At 57.7% G+C, this 21790-nt stretch overlaps 2 protein-coding genes across 5 annotated transcripts in view; both read right to left on the bottom strand.

The window, feature by feature from the left end:
- The window catches only part of UPK3B (uroplakin 3B), a 4257-nt gene extending 3130 nt beyond the window's left edge, over window positions 1–1127 (bottom strand). The window contains exons 1-3 of the mRNA XM_007468809.1: window positions 1046–1127; window positions 743–895; window positions 268–505 (exon numbers count right to left, since the gene is read on the bottom strand). Coding sequence (XP_007468871.1) covers window positions 268–505; window positions 743–895; window positions 1046–1127 — 473 coding nt within the window. The remainder of the gene's footprint in view (window positions 1–267; window positions 506–742; window positions 896–1045) is intronic.
- A 3313-nt stretch (window positions 1128–4440) lies between these two features.
- DTX2 (deltex E3 ubiquitin ligase 2) overlaps window positions 4441–21790 on the bottom strand; it is a 33898-nt gene continuing 16548 nt past the window's right edge. For 2 of the 4 annotated variants that reach the window (XM_007468806.1, XM_007468805.1), the window contains 7 exons: window positions 16621–16721; window positions 11529–11669; window positions 9090–9163; window positions 7807–7965; window positions 6958–7119; window positions 5641–5730; window positions 4763–4990 (listed from right to left, as the gene is read on the bottom strand). In XM_007468806.1, coding sequence (XP_007468868.1) covers window positions 4763–4990; window positions 5641–5730; window positions 6958–7119; window positions 7807–7965; window positions 9090–9163; window positions 11529–11669; window positions 16621–16721 — 955 coding nt within the window. Of the gene's footprint in view, window positions 4991–5640; window positions 5731–6957; window positions 7120–7806; window positions 7966–9089; window positions 9164–11525; window positions 11670–16620; window positions 16722–21790 lie in introns of all 4 variants that reach the window. The other 2 variants (XM_007468807.1, XM_007468808.1) reach the window with 2 other exon arrangements.

Here is a 21790-nt window from a genome sequence, read left to right as displayed (position 1 = left end):
CCCCACCCCACCGGCTCTGCGATGCCCATCTCCTCCTCTTGGGCCTCCTGGAAGGACCACATTCTGTCTGCCCCCCCAGCTGGTCGGACCCCACAGAGGAAGAAACCCAGGCTTGTGAAGGGGAGGGGCTTGCTCCGCCTGCAGCTGGGAAGGGGACTGGCCAGGACAGAGGCCTGGGGAGAGGCTGGGGTGGGGGGCAGCCCTGGTCCCCAAAACCCCTCCTCTCCCAGCACAGCCCTCTCCCAAGGTCCAGGTTGGGTGACCCACCTGTAAGGTCCAGGGCCGGGGAGGGGGGCGTTGCAGTAGCGTGGCTGCTGGAGGTCAGCAAGGCAGCCGGCGTCATTGCCCACCCTAAGCACCGGGGCGACCCCCCTGCCACCCACTGGGTCCTCACAGGGCAGCTGATCCAGGGTCAGGGGCAGCGTCATGTAGTGGCCATCCGTCGGCAGCCTCGGGGAGGCTGGGATCTCAGCCAGCGTCTGGGGGCTCTGGAAGTCCCTGGAGGCTGCAGGAGTGAGGGACAGACAGATTGGGGCCGGAGGGGAGGAGCGGACGGGACCTCGCCACAGCCCCTGGCTGGGTCCAAGGCCTCCAGCCTTGGCCCTCCATGCCTCACATGAGACTTTGTCACCTCTCAGAGCGCCCTCTGGATAAAGCCCAAACTCCCAATCCACACCCAGTTGTGAGGGGTTCCCAGGGACCCTGCAGCTCTCCTCAGCCCCAGGCCTGCACCAGGACATACCATTGCTGAAGGCCACCACCAGCCAGACGGTGGTGCTGGCAGCACTGGCATGCCCTTCCAGCACACACCGCGGCTGCTCCAGGGAAAACGTGGTGGCCGTGACCTTCCCTTCCAGGTCCCAGGCTGTTATGCGCGGCGTGTAGGGGATGAGCTCTGCGGCCGTGGAGATAGGGCTGAGGGTCCAGGGCCCACTGCCCCTGGGGCTGCCTCTCCCAATCGGAGGGGGCGGGCTCCCAGGGTCCCGGCAGGTGCCCCAGCCCCTTGGATCTGGCCAGGGGCACCCATCCCGGGACCCCCACTCACCCAGGCTCATGCAGGGCTGGGGCCACACCAGCACCACAAGGAACAGCAGACAAGGGTGCAGCTGCCTCCAAGGGAGCCCCATGATGGCCTGCAGAGCACCCACGCATCCACAGCCTGGGGCTCGGCCTCAGCCCCTCCCCCAACACCGCGGGCCTGGAGGAGCTGGTTAGTCAGGCTGCCCCGCTGGCCTGGCCGAGGGCTTGAAAGACCTGAAAATATAAGTGCACCCTCACTCCTCCTCCCAGCCCAGCCCACCACGGGGAGGGAGCTGGGCAAGGCTCTGGTGTGGGGCAGGCCAGGGCCAGTTAGGAAGGCAGGAGCAGGACCACTGGAGCTGAGCGAGAGAGGTCATTGGACCCCCAAGATGCAGGCCAGGTCACCCCAGAGGCCCATGTCTGAATTTGGGTCCCACCCAGCCTCCCAGCCCTGGGGAGGAGGGCTGATCTCTGGAAACAAGGGCTCAGGGCCACATGCCAGAGATTCTTGCACCCCAGGTGCCAGGAGCCTCCTTTTGGCCTTCCATCCCCACCCAGGGAAGGAAGTGGGCAGCCCCAACCTTTCTGACGCCAGCCCCATCACTGCCCCTGGCCCTGCTGCCATCTCTGCACCCTGCCCTTCCTCCACGAGGCCACATCCTCCCTCACTCCCCAGTTCCTTCGTCCAAAGAAATCACATGGACTCAGAGAAAGGACTGTAAAGCCCTTGACAGCTGGCAAGTCCCCTACTTCAGTGGTCCCCAACCTTTTTGGCACCAGGGACTGGTTTCGTGGAAGACAATTTTTCCACAGATGGGTACCGGTCTTCGGCCTGGGGGTTGGGGACACCTGCTCTACTTACATTACTCCCACGGGTTCTCACTATATATGTATTTTTAAATTTTTAATTATTTATTTTTTAAATATTAAAATTTTTTTTTTGGCTGTGCCACACAGCCTGTGGGATCTTAGTTCTCTGACTGACCAGGGACTGAACCCAGGCCCTCGGCAGGGAAAGCGTTGAGTCCTAACCACTGGACTGCTAGGGAATTCCCTATATGTGTTTTTAAAATTGAGATATAATTCACATACCATGTCATTTTAAAATGTACAGTTCAGTGGTTTTTGTTTTCTGGGGGCTTTGGTTTTTTTGGGGGGCTTGTTTTTGTTTTGCTTAAACAAGGAGGGATTTATTTTTATTTACAAGAATCCTGGAGGAGGACAGCTGCTGGCATGGGCTTGGTCAAATGACGATAGGGTCAAGGTCTCTGAGACTCTCTTGGCCTTTTTCTCATTGTAGCAAGATGGCTGCTGTGGCTCCAGCCATCATATCCTCAAAGTAGGAAGAAGGGAGGAGCAGGGAGGTGTTATCCAATCTGTCTCTTTTATCAGAAAAACATAAGCTTTCCTAGAAGCCCCTGTAGACTTCCTCTTAAATTTCACTGGCCATAAATCACCAGATTCCAGAACCTTTTCACCATCTCAAAAGGAAACACTGTACCCATTAAAACAGTCACTCCCAATTCCTCCTCCCCCTGACAACCACTAAGTTACTTTCTGTCTCTGATTTGCCTCTTCTGGATATTTCATATAAAGTGAATCACACAGTGCATCCTTTTCTGTCTGGCTTCTTTCACTTGGCGTAATGTTTTCAAGGCTCATCCATGTTGTATGTGTTAATAGTTCATTCTTTTTTCTGGCTGAATAGCATTGCGTTGCACGGATACATCACATTTTGTTTATCGTGCATCAGCTGATGGACATTTGGGTTGCTCCCACTCTTTGGCTATTATGAGTGTTACCGTGGACATGTTTTCAGTTCTTGGATATTTACCTGGTAGTTTTAATTGCGGAGTCATATGGTAACTGCTTTTTTTGTGGGTGTGTGGTACGCGGGCCTCTCACTGCCGTGGCCTCTCCCGTTGAGGAGCACAGGCTCCAGACGCGCAGGCTCAGCGGCCATGGCTCACGGGCCCAGCCGCTCCGCGGCATGTGGGATCCTCCCGGACCGGGGCACGAACCCGTGTCCCCTGCATCGGCAGGCGGACTCTCAACCACTGCGCCACCAGGGAAGCCTGGTAACTGCTTTTTGAGGCACTGCCCAGCTGTTTTCCAAAGTGACTACATTTTACATTCCCACCGGCCGTGGATGAGGGTTCCAATTTTTTCACATCCTCACCAATATTTATTCCCTGCTTTTTTTTTTATAATAACCACCCTAATGGGTATGAAGTGGTATCACTTTGTGGTTTTGATTTGCGTTTCCCTAATGACGTTGAGCATTTTCCATGTGCTTGTCAGCCATCTGTATATCTTTTTCAGAGAAATGTCTATTCAAGTCCTTTGCCCATTTTTAAAAAATTGGGGATCTTTTTATTGTTGAGTTGTAAGAGTTCTTGATATTTTTTGGATATGAGACCCCTATCAGGCATAAGATTTGCGAACATTTTCTCCGATTCTGACTCTCACTGTGCTGTAATGGTGGGAGCCGAGCATGAGGCTGGCACTCGGGTGCCCACCCAACTCCTGTGCCCTGTGAGCAGTGGAGCGAGTCTCACCGTGGAACCAAACAGGATTGGGGTCCAGCTTCTCTATGGAGACCTCCCTGCCCTCCCCAGCCAACTTCTCCACGAGGCAGTGGGCACAGTGCCCAGGGCCCACGATACTGCTAGGGGTCCACAAAAATGCTTAAATTTCTTTTAAAATCAGAAAGAAAAAAAAAAAAGGAACTTCTAGATGAAAGAAAATGCTCTAACATATATTCATCTTTGTACTAGAGCGTCCTAACATAGAATTTCATTCCTTTTCTTATGACAAGAAGGGCTTGTGAAAGCAAACCCCCTCCCGCAAACCCCCTCCCCCACATCCCTTATGTCACTCGGGTGTGTGTCTCTTCAGCCCCAGGCCACACTCACCCCCGCCAGGCAGACAGCAAGCCTGTGAGTATTGGATCCTCCTTCTAAGAAGGTTGGGAAGGATGAGAACTTTGAGGACGGGGTCAGATCAATCCTGTCCGGGATTCCAGTCCCGGCTCTACCGCTGTCACTGTACCCTTGAACCTGTTTCCTCACCTGTAGAATGAAGAGAGCAGCACCTGCCCCATGTGAGCAGTGCTTAGAAAGCCAGAACCCTGGGGAAGGAGATGGGAGGGGCCCTGGCAGAGCTGCTGGACTGCGCACTGCAAGGAGAACTGGGGCGGGGCCCGGGAGCAGCTCAGGTCAGCGCCCAGCTCCTGGCCTCACTGCAGCCTTGGTTTCTTCATTTAGGGGGTTGGATGGGCAGCCTGTAAGACCCCTTCCTGTTCTGACGCAGCAGGACACGTGTGTGCTGGCCTTCACACATCATATTTTACACACACACACACACACACACACACACGCAGCCTCTCCACTGACAAACCCACCAGGGCCCGCTGACTTTGGCTATAGGGCATTTATTGCAAATAGAACATCTGAGGTATGAGAAGCTGACCCAGACCCAGGCCTGCCCCTGGCTGGGGGCACAGCAGGCAGTCTCTCCTCAGCCCCTGCAGGGCCCCCAGCACCCATGGCCCAACGCGGCCCACCGAGGACGGAGGGGCCCACGCACTGAGGTAGCTGCATCCGAAGCCCTCACAAGTATGACTCCCAGGCTCGCCCAGTTCCCATGCAGACCTGGGCCCGGGGTGGGGGGGAGCTGGGGGATGCGGACAGGCAGGCAGGAGCAGCCTGGGCTCCGGGTGGGGCACGCCTGTGCCCCCAGCTCACTGCTGCTGCAGGCAGTCCTCAGTCACCCCCTGGGCGGCCAGCTCGGCCAGCACGTTTTGCAGGTAGTTGGGGTCGGGGTAGCCGTGGCCTGTCACGTTGCGGTCCATCTCTGTCTTGTGGTGAATCTCGTTCCACACCACCGTGTCGGTCTCCCCTGTGGTGCTGGACGTCCCTACTGTGAAGATAAGTCGCCTCTTCCAGGCCACCTTCAGCAACTCCAGGACCTGCCCGAGGGGGAGTGGATGGTGGGGAGGCAGGAAGGGGGGGAAGGGGAGGGAATGGCGGGGAGGGGGGAGGAAGGTGGCTGTGAACAAGCACTGAGAACAAAGCCCAGCTCCCGGGGCTGGCCTGGAGAGCAGCCAGCCACCCCGACACCCCCTCACCCCCCTAAGCCTCTTCACACCCTCAGAGCTGTCCCCACCCCAAAGCCACCACACCGGCTCTTCTGTCTGCCTGGCACCCTCTTCCCCGGCCTTCGGAGAGCTGGGAAGTCCCAGCTCAGGTCTCAGTGCAGAGGTGGCTCTGCAGGCCACCGCCCCCACCACCCAGGTAGAACAGCCCCAGCGCCTCCCCATCCCGTCCTCCCACTGGAGCACCTGTGAGGTCAGCTCGTCTCTCCCTAGACCCCGGGCACCTGGGACGCCTAACGCACAGCAGGTCCCCGGGAAGGGGTGGCCCACACCCCAGCCGGCCCCCAGGCCTCGTCCCCCTCTGCCTGTCGCAGTAAGAAGGTGAGCAGAGGCAGCTCTGGTGTGGCCGCCGAGCTGGGCCCTCCCCACCCCACTGCCTCCCACTACACACAGACAGCTGGGCCCAGAGCTGCCAGCCGGGGGGAAGGGGGGGCTGCTCCCAGGGGTATCGGCCGGGCCTTCACCTTGCGGCCCTGGGCGTTGTCCGGAAGGTAGCACTGGCGGGGAAACCCTCTGGCGGTGAACGGCTTTCCAGGGTTGGGGTGTTCCGGGCCCTGCAGGAGGCACACAGACGCGGGGAGTGGGAGCTGATGGGCCCTCCGGCTGCAGAGATGCTTGGACACGGGCGCCCAGCCTCACCCCTTCGCCTTCCAGGTGGGGCTACTGCTGCGCTCAAGTGACCAACCAAATCAACTGCCATCTCACATCTCGCTCTGAAGACCCACCTTGAACATGGCGCCCACCCACGACTGCCCTCCCTGAACCCAGGCCGCTCTGCCTGGCATCAGACACTCCGGCTAACTCCCTCCACTTCCCCGAAGAGCCCGGACCCCTTAGAGGCTGGGACGGAAGTGCCTGCTTCGCTGGCGGCCCTCTGGGCACGGGGCTCTCTGGACCGGATGGCAGGGCCTGCCGCCTGACACCCTCACTCGGGCACACAGCCCCTCCACTCTCGCTCTAGAAGTGGCCAGAGTGGGGCCCAAGACAGTGGCGGCAGGCTGGACAGAGGCTGGCGGCTGGAACCGCGCACAGCCCTTGCTGTGCCCTCGGCCACACGGTGACACGCCATGTACAACTCCAAAGTCCCCTCCCACTCTGTGGCTCTACTGCTATCTGGAGTGTTTCTAAATTTCACTCTGAGCCACGGAGAACTGGAGGGAAACCAGGGGAAGCACATAATTAGACAAAACTGAGTGACATCCCGTCAGACTCCTGGCCCCCACTACCCAGTATCTTCCCAACCTGCCCAGGCTCTGAGATCCGCCCCCCTGGTCCAAGGCAGAGACCTCAGGGACCAGGGCTCCCGTCTGGGTCCCCAATGAGCTTGGGTTCCTGTACCCGCACGCCCCATGCAGGCCTGGATCAGGCCACTGAGCGGGTCGCTCAAGAGCAGTCAGACCAGCCAGCCTTCCCCACCCTGTGCTCTGCCCCTGTGGGCTCGCCGGCTGGCCGGCCCAATAAAAGCACTCCTCCTGCTTAGACGCTTGCTGGCCTTCCACCCAGTACAAGTCCAGTGAAGATGCCTCTGCCTCCAGGAAGCCCTCCCTGGCTCAGGAAAGGGCTAGGGCCACCTCTTTGCTTCCACAACCCTAGGAGCTGGCTCTAGCCCCCAGCACCAGTGCCTCCTGGTTGCTGGTGGCCTGACTTGGCAGCCTAGGCACCTTCACAGTGATCCGGGGTGCGCAGACTGCTAGGAGGGGGTGGGAGAGAAAGGACAGCATCCGAGAAGGGCTGATTCCAGAAAGATCCGAGGAGGCTCCTCTTCTGCCGGGGCCCCTTACCTGAATGCCATGGGGTATGTTGTAGACTATGAGGATTGTCCCACAGTCCTCGTGGCCGGGGAGGGACACCTGGAATGTGAACACCTCCATCTTCCCTCGGGGCTGGGTTCCAGTTTTCTCCCCATAGATGGTTTTGCAGGAAGGACACTGCAAGCTTCCATCCTGGGACAAGGCAGAATGCCGTGGACTGAGCCGGGGCCCCTGAGAGGGCACCCGGGCCAGCCACCCCGCTGGCTAGATGGGAAAGAGGCCCACAGGGACACGGGTTTGGCCCCGAGTCACACAGTGGGTCCCAGGCGCTTTGCCCAACTCCCAGGCAGCCTCCTCGCGAAGAAACTTGATTCCGGAAACTTCCTTGGAAAGATAAGTTTTACCCCAGAAACTCATGCAATTTTCATTAAAGGGACAAGGTACCCAGAGACTGGCATCAGGTAAGAAAATGAGGTTTATGAGCAGAAACTTGCACAGCCGAGTCATGTTTAAGATGAAAAAGAAAACCCTGTGAACGATGGATTGACAAGCTGGCATCTTGGCTGGTACACGATGGCACGGGGATACTGTGCAAAGGCCAGGCCCCAAGGCCCACCACGGGCCTTCGTTCTCTCTGTCCCCCTGACCTGTCCACTCCGGCTAAACTACACCAAAGGCAGGGCAGCCAGGCATCACCTGCCACCCCCAGTTCCATCCTGCTGCAGGGCCAGGGCTGCAGACATCTCCAGGCTGCCTCCGAGCGGGCCCTGGGCCCCTCACACGGCAGCCCCAGTCACCTGCTTAACTGCAACATGACGGGGACGGGCTGCGGGAAGGAGACCCCGACCCCCACCCCTGGCCCTGGCGGGCCATGGGTACCTTGTTCCCGTTGCAGTACATGGCCAGCAGGCAGAGCAGGTGGAAGGCGTGGCTGCACTTGGCCAAGCGGCCCACAGCCACCGGCCCGAAGGTCTTGCTGTCGGTTGCGTCGCTGTAGCCAGACGCCATGGACAGCTTCTCCATACAGATGATGCAGTCCTGGAGGGAGACCCAACCCGGGGAATGCTCACCCACGGCCCCTGTGCCACAGTGGGTGAGTCCTGTAGGACCGGCCTTCGTCTGCTGAAGTGCCTGACCCCAGTCTAACTCAATCTGACAGCTGTTTGTTCCGGAGGCTGGGAGCACAGAGGGCTCACCGTCACCACAGCAGAGGGGATGGCAGGCGGCACCAAGCATGGGGGCCAGTGTAACAACTGAAGCACAGGTGGAGACGGCAGCCGGAACAGCCAGGCAGAGAGGTAAGTACGGGAGGGGCCCTCAGCGCTGGGCTTTACAAGGGAAAGGGAACTTGTCAGACGCACAAGCACGGGAACGGGCCCTCGGGTAGAGAGAAGCGTTCTGAAGCAGGAGCCAGCGATTCAGCTGGGAGGGGCGGCACACCTGCAGGGCAAGGGGTGACCAGGGTGCAGGAGACAAGGCGAGGTGGGGGGGCCACGTGGCCCCTGACGGCCACGTTCGGGGCTGGGGCTTCGCCTTACACGTCGGGGGCCCGGCTGAGAGGTTGTGAGCAGCGGATACTAAGTCTTCATGGCCACGTGTCGACTGTGTAGACGGCAGCTTGGAGGGGGGGTGGCGGGGGGCAAAGCAGCCCAGCTGTGCTGGGTGAGCACAGGGGCAGAGACAGACAGACAAACAGCTGTGAAGGGGGAGGGCAGAACAGGCTGGAGGGAGGGGCCGATGTGAGGATGACTTTCAGGTTTCTGTCCAAACCTTTACCAACCAGATGCTTCCTATGCACTCAGTTTGCAGGAGAAAGAGGCAAGAGAGTCCTGGCTCTGGACTGGCACGAATGACCTTGACCCCACCCCTCCAGATTCTCCAGGACTCTCCATTCAAATCGGAGAAAAGTGGTGCCATAGCCCCGAAGCGAGGCTCAGCAGAGAGAGGTCCAGGTGCAGCCGTGACGGGGGTCTGGCAGGCTGGGTTAACCACAGGAACCCCGACCGGCCCTCCCAACAGCCAGGGGGGCAGGACAGCTCTCTGGACGAGGCCAGAGGCTCCTCAGGAAGCACCTTCCAGCAGGGGACAGGCTGGCGTCCTCGTCTAAGCCACCCCTCATTTTAAAACAAAACCAAAAGCAGTGTGGTTCCCGTGACACGCACCTCATCCAGGGCCGTCTTCAGCTCTTCTGTGTAGTTTTTTATCACCTGCTCTGGCTCTGGCTTTGGAGGCCCTCCTAAAAGAAAGAAGAACATAAGTGGTGTCCCGAGGAGAACGAACTGGAGATGCTGGAACGAGAGAGAAAGGACGACAGGGAGCGGTCCAAGTTGCTGGGAGGGATGTTAGGGCGGCTCAGAGGGGAAGGTTAGCATGCAGGAGAGGAGAGACCTGGGCCAGGCGCAGAACGCTCCAGAGCTCTGCCGGCTGAGCCCTTCCCGGGCCATGCCGGGGGCCCGGCCCCAGGAGCCCTGGAGGAGACGGAAGAGGGGCAGAGACAGCAGCTGGCCACAGCCCTCAGGAGCCACGACGGGGCCCTGCACTCCTTCACTCAGGAAACCTGTCCCAGGCTTCAGAGGACATGCGGAAGAGTCAAACAGCAGCTTCTAAAACAGATACTCTGGAGCACATTCTGGCCGTGTTATTTACTCAGCTTTCATCATTCTTGTAAGAAAGTCTCGGTAAGAGAAGTAAGTTTTCTGAGTCAAGTGTGTAGTGCGTGCCTACCCCATGGGGGCATCTGTGTGCACACCAACTGCAGATGACGGCCACACGGCCACAGCAAACCAGTCTTCTTGGGCTTGTCCCTGGACTGTGGGGTGTCAGTGACATGCCTCCTCGATTCCTAAGCTGCCCACAGTTCTGTCCCCGCCCCCTCCTCCCGAAACCTCCCACTCCTCTGTGTGCACCTGTGCAGGAAGCCCGGAGGGGAGGCCCTGCACCAAACAGGCCCCACCCCAAGAAGAAACGCCCCCAGCTAGAGAGAGAATCAGCATGGCAGGTGGCAGGGGTTCTCCAGGCAGAGGCAGTCGCAGAATCACAGAGGGACAGCAAAGCGGAGCAGAGGGGAGGGACCAGGGAGACCAGCGCAGCCTGGGGAGAGTGATCCCGGCAGGGCTTGTCATCCTGTCTCAAGGTCAGGGGGAGCTCCTGGTCCTAGACCCTGAGACCAGAGGGGCTCTGGTGTGAACCCAAGTTCACGGCCATCAGCCTGTGGCTGCAAAGACTTACAAGCCTGAGCTCCCTCTAGACCAGAGAAGGCCAGTTATGAGGTGAGCAGAGGGGCAGGGACCTGGTGATGTCAGGTTGGATTCTGGCTCTTGGACTGGGACCAAATCAGGTCACCTCTGAGAGTCTCAGTCCTCTCATCTAAAAAGTGGACCTAATACCAACCAAAGCCGTGATCACTGTAAGGGCATTAGCTGCTATGACCTGAAAAACAGCTAGAGGCAAAGGAAGACCACGCACCCCATACACACGCACACGCACCCCCATACACACAGACTTCTAGGACCCTGACTCTGGTCACTGGGGAGAAAGCCAGGCAAAAGCACAGTCCCCACCGGCACCGGGTGGCCATCCTGCTGGCTGGGACTCTATTCTGATTGAGGGGGGAGGCCTTCTAGAAAAGACTGGTCTAGAAGGCCACATCAACTGGGGACAGGCCCGTCTCCAGCTGGACCCTGGGATCCCTCCGGTGAGGCCTGGCTCAGCACCCCTTCCTCTCCTGCCTGCCTGTGCCCAGGCAGCCTTTCAGAACTGGAGGTAACTCTCCAGGAGCCACTATTCTCAAAGGGAGCCAGCCAGGTGACCACCTACCCCATGAAAGGGACATCCGAGCCCAGGAAGGCCAGAGCGTCTGCTGAGAGCCTTGTTTTCCTGGGGCAAACCCGAGTGCCTCAGGAAGCTGCCGGCCTCTGAGGCAGAGTAAGAAAGGGGAGCAGGGCAGGAGCGACTGCTAGGGGTGGAGTGGGGCTGGGCAGGGTTAGCCCCGCCCCTCCCTGGCCTCCCTCCTCCCCCGCTGGGCGGGGCTTAGACAGGCAGTGAACAGGATCAGAGCAACCACCGTACTAGTACTATGTGCCAGGCGCTTCCCGAGCTATTTACTTCCTATTCCTCCCACAACCAACCTGCCCTGTAGGAGGCGCTCCGCTCATGAACGGGAGGCTTGTGTGAATTCACAGAGCCCGTGAGCCCTGGAAACCCAGGACTGGCGGAGCCAGAGCCATGCCCCCTCTCACACCATCCTGAAGTTCACCAGAGCAGTCACACTTCTCTGGCCCAACGATGGAAGCAGAGCCATCATCGGCTTTAGAAATGGCAGGTTTAGAACTTACTACCCACAGGCCCCTCCACCTGAGTTTTGTTAAAACTCACAGCACCTTCCAACGGTTCTGAAACCCCTTCCTCCCTGGCCGTGTGACGGCCAGGGCAGTGGTCACTGGGGGACCCCTCTGAAGCAGCCCCACATGGGCTGGCCCTTCAAAGGAAGCGGCAGAGGGCCGTGGTGGTCAGAGAAGAGCGATCGGTGCAGAAGAGTCAGAGGCAGCGAGACTCGGAGGAGGCTTAGCAGAGGCCAGAGAGTATTTGTGAGCAGGAACTACCTTTCATGGACATTTTCCTCAATCTCTTAACTGAGCTGTGACTTTTAGAGGCCAGACAGGAGACGGGAGGGCTGGCGGGCTGAGGTGCGCGGCTAAGACACACAGGGAGTCCAATGGCTGACATCAGAATACTCGTCATGCCTACACGGGGTGCGAGATCAGACATGCAGAGAGGGGAGAAACGTTAGAAGGAGTCGTTCAGCATGTGACCTCCACAAACCCCGGCTGTGTCCAGCTGGCACTGTCAACGGCCATCAGGACCTGCCGATCTCCCCGGGGAATCCAGCTGCTCGAGGCTGCCAGGGCCTACCCGGGCCGGCAGGGCTAAGCTCTGGGTTGGGAACCAGTGAAATGCCTGGCTGGTGGGAGCCTTGGCCCCAAGCTCCAAAGGGGTCAGTGCAAGCAACCCATCAGCCCGTGCCTGGAGCATGCAGGGGACGAGTCTGTTGCTTCGGGAGGGCAGAGGGCAGAACGCCACCCCAGGAAGCCTCTTGAGCAGTTCTGGTGGGTGCCTCTCTGTGCCAGGCATGAGGAAGGAGAGCAGAGGGGCGACACAGAAGGGCGCAGCCAAGCTATGGAAACGCAGATGGGCTGGGGCTCACGGTCCTCCCTCTGTGCCCCCTCGGCCGCGCCCCCTCAGCTCCTGCTCACCTTGCCCCCGTGCAGCGCTGCCTGTTTTGCACGCCGTACCTGGCCCGCCTAGGTGCCTTCAGGGCCATCGCCGGGGCGGGGCGGGCAAGCAGAAATGCTGCCCCGGGCCTGCTCCCCCACCAAGGCATCCCCATGGCCCCTGTGACCGCTCCTCTGGAGCAGTTAAGGTCCCAGGCCGTGGCTTCCTTCTCTGGTCCCCTTTGCCCTGGGTGGGAGCACAGGGGCAGCCCACAGCGGGAGGGAGCCGCAGCAGGCAGCCGTGCCGAGTGGACTGTCCAATCTTGTCCCTCCTTCCTGACGCCTGCAGGAGGGATGCCTCACTCCTCAGCCTGGCGCTCCACACGCATCCTAGCCGGACCCTCACCCGCGCTCCCCAAGGACCTGGAACACAGCACATCCTCCCGCTGGAGTCCCCGTTCCTGTCACACTCTCAGCCACCCTGCTGTCCACAGCACCCTCTACCCAATCTTCCCTGTCCCTAGTCAGGCTCAAAAGCACCTCCTCCTCCAGGGAAGGGAGCTCTGGGCTTCCCCTCGGGCACCTCCCTTAGGGGGGCTTTCTAGGTGCTCAGAATCTGGCAAGGGGTCTGGGCACAGCGGACAACCCAGGTGGACCTGCTGCCCACTCCAGAGGCAATCCAGAGCGGTGAGGAGAGATGTGGCCTCGGGATCCACTGGGCCCCACTGTGGCCTCCACCAGAGAATGAAGGCTCTCAATGAGGCAAATGCACCCAGTTAGGGACAGAAGCAGAGGCCGGCAGCCTGGGCAGCACAGGGTGCGTTGTGGTGGTCACTCCGCAGGAGACACCAAAGTGCACATCAGAAGATCAAGGCTGGACACTGGGTGCCCGCTTATCAGGTAATTCGATGCCACCAGCATCCCAAGGTTGTTCCTGGGCTCAAATTGTGGGTTCCCTTGGAACTAAACATCGGGTGGGCCAAATGACAAGCAGGCACAGGGGGCAGATAGATGGAAAAAAAGAGAACAATTCCTTAGGAGAACCCTGGAGCTCTGTACTTGCCCCAACATGCACCAGTTCCCCGCCCATCAAGCAGACCCCTCTGCACTGGCTGCCCCTCCCTGAGCGGCAGCCCCTCCCTGACTGCCCATTTGAAACAGCCACGTCCCCCTCCTACTCTGTCTCCTTCACTCTGCTCCAAGAGGTGCCCGGTCCCTGCCTGCTGGGGAGCAGACATCCCTGAGGCCACCACAAGAGGCCAGCGTGAACAACGCTCCTGCCCTTTTCAATGCAGGACCTGCTTCTCCAAATTCAAGACACAGACAGCGAAGTCTTAACTTAGATGCCCACAGACAAGCAGCCCATGCCCTGCAGGTCTGCCTTCTTGTGAAAAAGTGTGAAAATCACCCCAGAGCTAACACTTCACAAAAGCGGCGTCCAGTGGGCAGGATTGGGCGGCGGGGGGGGAGGGTAAGGTAGATAGCCGGTGGGAAGCGGCCGCATGGCACAGGGAAACCGGCTCGGTTCTTTGTGGCTGTCTGGGGCGGGGGGGGAGGGGGGGGGACCAAGAGGGGCCATCACATCTTCCCCAATAGCAAGGGCTCAGGGACAGCCCCCCCAAATCGCCGTAACAGCTCGGATAGCCACGGCTTTTCCTGCTCTCGTCTTGATCTGCCGGAGCCCCTGGCAGGTCCTGCACATGGGCAGATGTGCAGACACCCCCTTTCTGATGTCCAGCGTTGGCCTTCCGTCTAGTGACCAGGGCTCAGGTCCAAGCCTACCCTCTGCTGGCCCTGGTCTTACCAAGCTGGGCTCAAGACCAGTACCACTCCCCACTGGCTGACTGGTCTTGGGCAGGTCTTGGTAGCGTAAAATGCAGACACTCCTCCTCCCTCGCAGGGTGGGAGCCTGGCCCCGGTCTCGGAGGCCCACTCCTCCCCACCCCGCTTAAGAAGAGGCCCTGGCCGGGCCGCAGGCAGCAAAGCCAGCACCTGAGGCGCCTGGCTGACACGGAGGTGGATCCTCCACCAGCGAGAGGGGCGCGCAGCCCTTCCGCAGTACATCCGCAGGCTGGAGACCTACCTGCAGACCCCTGTGCCCAGGTGCTCACCTCACTGCGGCGAGCATGTTCCCAAATCCATAATCGAATCCGTAACTGCAGCCCAGCTGAGAGGTCTCTCCAGACCCTGCTTCTTGGGGGTGGGTGCAGGATCCCTGGTTCTCTGGTGCCCCACAAAGCGGTCCCAGCTTCAGGTACGAGCCAGAGCCACGTGTTCAGGCGGGGCGGCATCTGGCCACCGGCTCGTCTACTACTCTTTCCTCACTGGGACCCAGTTCCTGAACCTTTGAGGTCTGTTTCCCTGACAAGTAAATGGAGATTAAAATACCTGCCTGCCTCCAGGATCGCTGTGAGAGCCCAGGCGGCAGGGGACACAGAGGATGTGGCCTGCAGAGGGTCCAGCCTCGAGAGCTCCTCAGCACCCAGACCACTTCTGAGCTGTGTGCAGAGGTGATCACAGCATTGGTATTAAAGCCTCAGTGACCGCAGAGCTGAACGGAGCTGGGCGTGTGCAGGTTGGGCCCATTCCCCCACAATCTCTCTCCAACAAGACCAGCACCACACGCACACACGCACACGCACACACACACACAGGCCTGAATCACCTGTGGCGTCGGATGCCACAAGAAGACCTAAACTGGGCAGGGACTTCCTAGTCACCACATTTTTGCTCACTGTTCTCTCTGCCCCAGCAAAGGGCTGATGGCTGAGCAGCTGAGACTGAAAGCCGCCCCTCCTGGGGCTTTCCCGGCCCCACTCTACCGTCCTCACCACCCTGACTGGTCCTTCCACGTTCTTCAAGGGCTCTTCTTCCCGGCATCCAACCAGGTCTCCGTAAGCTCACTCCCGGGGGGGCACGGGCCGCCCCACTCCACCCCACGCCGCTCCTCTGAACTGCTCATCCAAACCTCCCTGCCTCTGGGACAGCTCCGCCTGCCAACAGCCACAGCCATCACCCCACCCATCGCCTCATCGCCTCACAGCGAAGAGACCAGACTTTGAGGCCAAGAATGCCTGGGTCTGAATCCCAGCTCTGCCAAGGGCTGGCTGGCTGGCCCTGGGAGGTTTTCGGAATTCTCTGAGCCTCACTTTCCTTAAACATAAAATGGGAATCAAAGTTCCTCCCCCACAGAGTTGCTATTGGGATGAAATGAGTTACCACACATGCAAAACCCCTAGTCCTTCCTCCTTAATTATGATGATTTATTATCTCTGTCGGCAGCTGTACAACAGGCCTCAATCTATTCCTTCCCTCTCACAACCAATCCAACCACCAAGTCAGAAGTCCTTACCTCCATCTACTGCCACGACCCTAGTCAGTGGCTGGCCCACCTGAGGCATGAAGTCCAGGTCCACAGGGTCTCCCTGCCTCTAGGCCTGGTCCCCTCCAATCCCCCCTGTGCTACCACAGTGACTCACCCAACACACAGTCTGGTTAGCTCACTCCCCTGCCTCCATCTTTAAATGATGGAGGCTCACCAGACTCCTCAGTGTATCTTCCGGTACGATTTTACATTTCCCATAAGTTAAAAAATAACTTTCAGTGGCTTCCTAATACCCGCAAGAGGAATTTTAAAAACAGTTTGGGGCTTCCCGGGTGGCACAGTGGTTAAGAATCTGCCTGCCAATGCAGGGGACATGGGTTCGAGGCCTGGTCTGGGAAGATCCCACATGCCGCGGAACAACTAAGCCCGTGCGCCACAACTACTGAGCCTGTGCTCTAGAGCCCGCGAGCCACAACTACTGAGCCCACGTGCCACAGCTACTGAAGCCCACGCACCTAGAGCCCGTGCTCTGCAACAAGAGAAGCCACAGCATCAAGGAGCCTGTGCACTGCACCGAAGAGTAGCCCCCGCTCACCACATCTAGAGAAAGCCTGCACGCAGCAACGAAGACCCAACGCAGCCAAAATAAATAAATTAATTAATCAATTAAAAAAAAGTTCAAAGGTGTAAGGTTAAGAAAAGATCTAGAGAGACACCAAAGCACTTACTCAAAATGTTAACTCCAGTCAAAATAGTTCTATGAGTTCCCCAGGGGGCCCCTTTAGGGAAATGCCTAAAGCATTTTGGGACAGAAAAGTGACTCCTGAACCGTAATTCAAGGTGATGTGAAAACGTAAAAGATGGGGAAAAGCCACACCAGGGCACCCACCGTCATCAGGCATGACCGCCCCCCACCCGCCCAACACCGAGACAAACGAACAGGCACCCAGGCTCACCCGCTGGGGGATACACCATCACTGAAAAAAGGCACCGCCCCACAAGGAGCCTCTCTGGGTTTCCATGAGAACACACAGGGTAACAAGACCCCTGCCCCACAATCTCCTCCCCCTACCCCACGCATTCTCCCCTGCCCCCAAGTCCTGGCCCTTGCCAGACACAGTCTGTTCTGGAAGCTGGACCAGGGAGCAGCCTGCCTACCTGCGAGAGCTTGCTGGACCCTGCTGGGCTTCGACATCTGCACGGGCACCGCGGTGGGGATGCTCCTGGGGCTGCTCACTGGACCGCTGGGCAGGGAGGCACTTGGGGAGAAGAGAGGGCAGAGCTTAATGTGCGGAGCCGACTTAGCAGAAACAGGAGCTGGAGAAACACCGAGTAAGGAAGACACGGGTGCTGCCGAGGCCCCTTTGTGGTTTCACTTCCCGCAGCTGCCTCTGTGCAGTGAGGAGTTCTGTTTTTTTCTTTTTTTAAAGAAAAGATCCCGATGAAGAGTATTTGGAAGGAGGAGCAAAGAGATCTGATGTTCACTCCTCTCAGACCCAAACTAACCAAGAAAGAGAATCTGAATACTTGATGTTAAGCCAGAGGCCGGCCCGCCATCACTTCCCCTGTGAAAATCAAGCGACAAAAGTCAAACTCTAAGTTGGGCCTTGGGGAGGGGAAGGAACGGTAGGCAGGGATGGGGCAGCGACACTAAAGAACACTGCTGGGATGAACCTCATCTTTTTACAAGGTATCGAGAATGAAGCTTTGGCTGTCAAAAAACGTTCTCCTGGACAATCAGAGACTCTGAAGACAAACCTGAAAGAATTATGAACTCACCAGCTTCATCAAAAGGAGGGCTCTGTGGTTCCCCGCAGAGCGGAAGTCCAGCAGAAACCACTCTGAGTGGTCCAGACCAGTACCACCAGTAACAGGACCAACCAACATCAGGAACCCCAAGAAAAGACGCTCCGAGAAGGAAATAACACCCCTTTTGTGGTTCCTGCCAAAACAGCATAACCTCAGTCCAATCATGAGAAAACGTCTGACGAACCTAAATTAAGGGCCATTTGACAGGAGGCCACAGGAGGAGGAACAGGTGGAGGAGGAGAAATGACAACTGGACGCAAAGTGGGATCGTGGGACAGAAAGACAACAGCAGAGGAAACACCGATGAAAGTGGGAAAAGCCTTTAGCTAACAGTCCCGCACCAGTGGTGAGCCTCTCTCTGGTTCTGAGAACCGCACGAAAGACGTTAACGCGAGAAGTCAAGTAAGGGTGGTGGGGAAACTGTACTAGTTCTGTGACTTTTCTGTAAATCCCAAATTAGTTTAAAATACAGGAAATTTTTTTTTCAATGAAGGTCTTGCTTCTCACAGTGACTAATTCCAGGTTTCTCACTTGGTTTTAAGCCATTATATTTTTAAACGGTAATAAACCCGTGCCATTATGGTTTCAGGGAGCCCTGCCCTGGGGACAGCTGGCGTAGATGGCCCGCCATGCCTGCTACCTCCTCCCCCTCCCGGTGACTGCGTCCTCCAATCCAGCACTGCCCATGTTCAAGGTGACACAGTGGGAAGGGTTTTGAAACCCTTCCTCGCAGTCCCTCCACTGGAGCTCCCCAAGGACAGGCCCTGGGCATGTTCCTCTCTGTTCCACTGGGCCCAGCCTGGATCCAGGAGCTGGGAAGGTGCTCAGGAAATGATGGACGCCTCCAATCTGCTGTGCCACCCTTACAACGGTCGGCAAACCAGCAACCACCTGGTTATGGCAAATGCTTCTGGAAGCTGCCCAGATCCTTCCCTACTGCCGGCCTGGGGTCACGGGTCCCACTGGTGGACACAATAGGGAGCTGCTGGTTCTGACCCAAATCAGAAAATTTCACACTGGCTGGTACTGGTTTTCATTTCTGGACTATTCTCCCCAAACAGAATAACCTGTGCGGCCATGCTTCCTGCCACCCTTATCTACCCTCAGCCCCAAGAGGACGATGGAACTGGATCAGGGCGCTCTAATAATGCGGGGGGCGGGGGGGCGGGGGGGGGCTAGGTGTGTAGGACACTAGGGCTAAGGTTTTGGCCCCGCTAAACTCCGTTTAATTTGAAGCCACGCCCCAGCCCCTTCCTGAGCCTGTTTCTTCAATTCTCAGGTTCTAGAAGTGAAGAATTTGAAAAGATACAGCCCTTGGAGGCATCCTTCATCTCCCAAGCCAACCCGACAGGGAGCACTAAGCTTGAACCCATAACCAGGAAGCTGGAAAGCCAAAGCCTGGCTCTACCACTGCACTGGGCTACTCAGCGGGCTGGGCATCACTGGCCCAGCGGGGGTCCAAGAAGCGGGATCCTCCCTGGCTGGTGAGAGGCACATATCTGAGGGAGAAGGCCTAGGTTCTAGAGCAGAAAGCAGACAGGCAGTAAGGCTTTCAATGAGCAGCTCACCCTGGAACTGGGAGCAGGAGCCATGACGAAGTTCAATCTGCTTAGGGGTCTCACGATGTTGTCCCTTTGCCCTGCGACCTTCCCCAGCTCCTCCCCCATGCATTTCTCTGCTGTGATCAGAAGGAACAGAACAGTAAAAGGATCCAGTGGGTCCCAAGATGGGGACTCTCAGGGGTGGACAGAACCTCAGAGGTCGCTGATCTCCCTGCACCATCCTCTAAAGGGCTCAGACTGGCAGAGTATTCCCCGATGTGGGGGCACCATATGCCCATGAAGTGCCCTTCTGAGAGCTCCCTCCCACCTGCTTCATGCACCCCTCCCGCCTGCTGGGTTCCTGGCTCTACCTACTAGGCCCTCCCTGCCTTGCCTGTCTGGGACCGTCTCCAGGAGCTTCCAAGTGGAGCTGGGAACGTGAGACAGGAAGATTTCTAGTCTTCTCCGCAGACAGGACTGGACAGTCCCAAACAGGGGGCAGAGCTAGAAGGCTGGACAGCGAGGCACACAAAGCCTTCTTCCAGCTCCCCACAGGCTGCCACCCACCGGGGAACCTCTGAGCATGCGCAGTACAAGAAGCATACGATGTGGAGCCTGGCGACCCCCTTCCAGCCCCGGCAGCGCTTAAAAGCTGGGTGCCTTGGTGCATGTCGAGTCCCGTTTCTGAGCTTTACTTTCTCTCTCTGTAAGATGCGAATGATTCCCAAAGGCCCCCAGGGTGTCTGCGAGGCTCAATCTGCAGCAGGATCCAAATGCCCACTGTTTCCTAGGCCTCAGCAGAGCCAGGCGGGAGAGTTGCAGGGCCCTCGCCAAATCCTGAAAACCACAGCCCTATCAGAGCAAAAGCAAACTTCAGAAACTGCCCAATTCCGTAACTTTCAGAGAGGAAAAGAGAGACGCAGAAAGAGAACAGAGTGCAGCCGAGGGCCTACAGCAAGTCAGGGGCAAGGACCCACTGGAACCCAGGACCCCAATCCCACAAGTCTGAAGAGCCTGGCCGATACTGGGAGGGAGTGGGGTGCTTTCAGAGGCTGGGAGAACAGCAGCAGCAAGAACAGAGCTGACGAAAGCAAACTGAGAGCCGTTTTCCTAGGCTGGGTTAGTGCAGGGACTAAGCTCCCCCAGGCCTAGCCACACCAAAGCTGCAATAGAGGGCTGGTCCTAATCACCACCCCGAGTCATCAGAATGCTAAACCAGCCGGCACACCCTCTATTAAAGAATCTGTGCGTGACACATTTTGGAAAGTTTTCCATCCAACATCACTGAAACACAAGTTTTGGTGCTTAAAGGGATAAACTTCAGCTACTAAGAAATTTACTTAAACCCAGCGGCTCAGTGACAAATCATGTGTCTTCTCCATGGATTACTGCCTACTCGGAAAGGCTCCTGGGGCAACAGGCAAATTAGTCAGCCAAGGTTTTTACCCAGATTGAGCAAGAAGTGATTTGAAACTATGTGGGTTACAAAAAAAAAAAAACCAACCACAGGGGTTCCACAAATTTTGATTTCACTGACTCACATGTCCTCCCCAACAGCTACCAGTAAACACTTTCTCCTCCACATACGCGGCAACCTCCACCTGATGCTGCTGCCATTCACTTGGCTTTGAGAACTATATCACAGCTGCTAGAAGACTAAGGTGCCAGGTGTTTTCAAATCCTTCCGGCCCTGCTGGGTTAAGAGGTCAGGGATTTATTAAACCCCATCTGGCTCTACAACAGCCATTAGAGAAGGGTTAACTGCAGAGAACCACGCTACAAATCAGACAGGAGAACACCGGCCCCTGCGAGTGAATGTCACCCCTCCCAGCTCCTGAAGAGCTGCGGGAGGTCAAGGTGAACACCCCCTTCAGGCGGCAGGTCCCTTTGAGGCTGTTTCACCTGCCAGAGCCTGCTGGCCCAGCTCCCTCCTGGTTTACAACACAGGGCAGCAGGGTAAGCAGCAACACGCACGACTCAGCAGCAAAGGTAAGGCCGTCTGGCCCGGCAGCCTCCCATCCTGTAACTGGCCTGGATGGCACTGACAGGACCCACCTCAGTAGCCTCTTGGGCCCTCAGGCTGGGGAGGGGAGGCCAGAGAAATATCAGGGGAGACTGATGGGCGCCCCATACCAAAAGAAAGCAACAAAACCCATGAAGTTGCCTGGCTCAATCCCAGAATCCCAGCTCTAGAACCATCTAGAAACTTGCCACAGCTAATTTCTAAGAACATAAGCCCCAGGAGGCTAGGCAAAGCTGACCTAATCATAAAAGCAGCTCCAACCTTGCTGATAATCCTTCTGGGCTGGCAAATGTGACATGTTTTTCTCTAAAACAGACTGACTCACATACTGGAAGGGGCCTCACAGAGCACTGGGAGGGGCCTCACAGAGCATGGGAGGGACTGGGCTGGCACGGAGCCCAGCTTGCTTCTGTCTCTGTGCAAGCCCACAGAGAAGGCCCAGGCCATAACTCCCTGTGCTCCCGATTCCCAGAGAGATCTCAGATGCACGTGCCCCAACTCCTGGAGGACACACAGGAAGACACCCGGACCCAGGGGGCCCACCCCCTCTTGTGTACTGGTGGCTTCTGCACGCACCCCTCAGGACGCCCTCTGCCTTCCTCTCACTCTGCCTTTTAGACAGCTTCAAGAACTCCATGTGGGGAGTTTCCTGGTGGCCTAGCGGTCAGGATTTAGAACTTTCACTGTAGAGTCCCGGGTTTGATCCCTGGTCGGGGAACCATCCCACATGCCACGTGGCGTGGCCAAAATACAAAAAAGTAATTATTAAAAAAATTTTTTTTTCAAAAAAACAAAACTCCACATGCCCCACAAGGGGCCTGGGTTTGATCCCAGCTCTGCCACTTCCTGGCTGTGCTGCTGCCAACCTCGTCAGCCTCAATGTTCTCCCCTGTAAGCTGGGGACACCCCCTACCATATGGCCATTGGGAGGATTCACGAAATCACCCACACAGCC

The sequence above is a fragment of the Lipotes vexillifer genome, unplaced genomic scaffold, assembly GCF_000442215.2.
Source record: "Lipotes vexillifer unplaced genomic scaffold, Lipotes_vexillifer_v1.1 scaffold12, whole genome shotgun sequence".
Classification (NCBI taxonomy): Eukaryota; Metazoa; Chordata; class Mammalia; order Artiodactyla; family Lipotidae; genus Lipotes; species Lipotes vexillifer.
The sequence above is the reverse complement of the archived record's forward strand: the minus strand, read 5'-3'. Positions and strand labels throughout refer to the sequence as shown.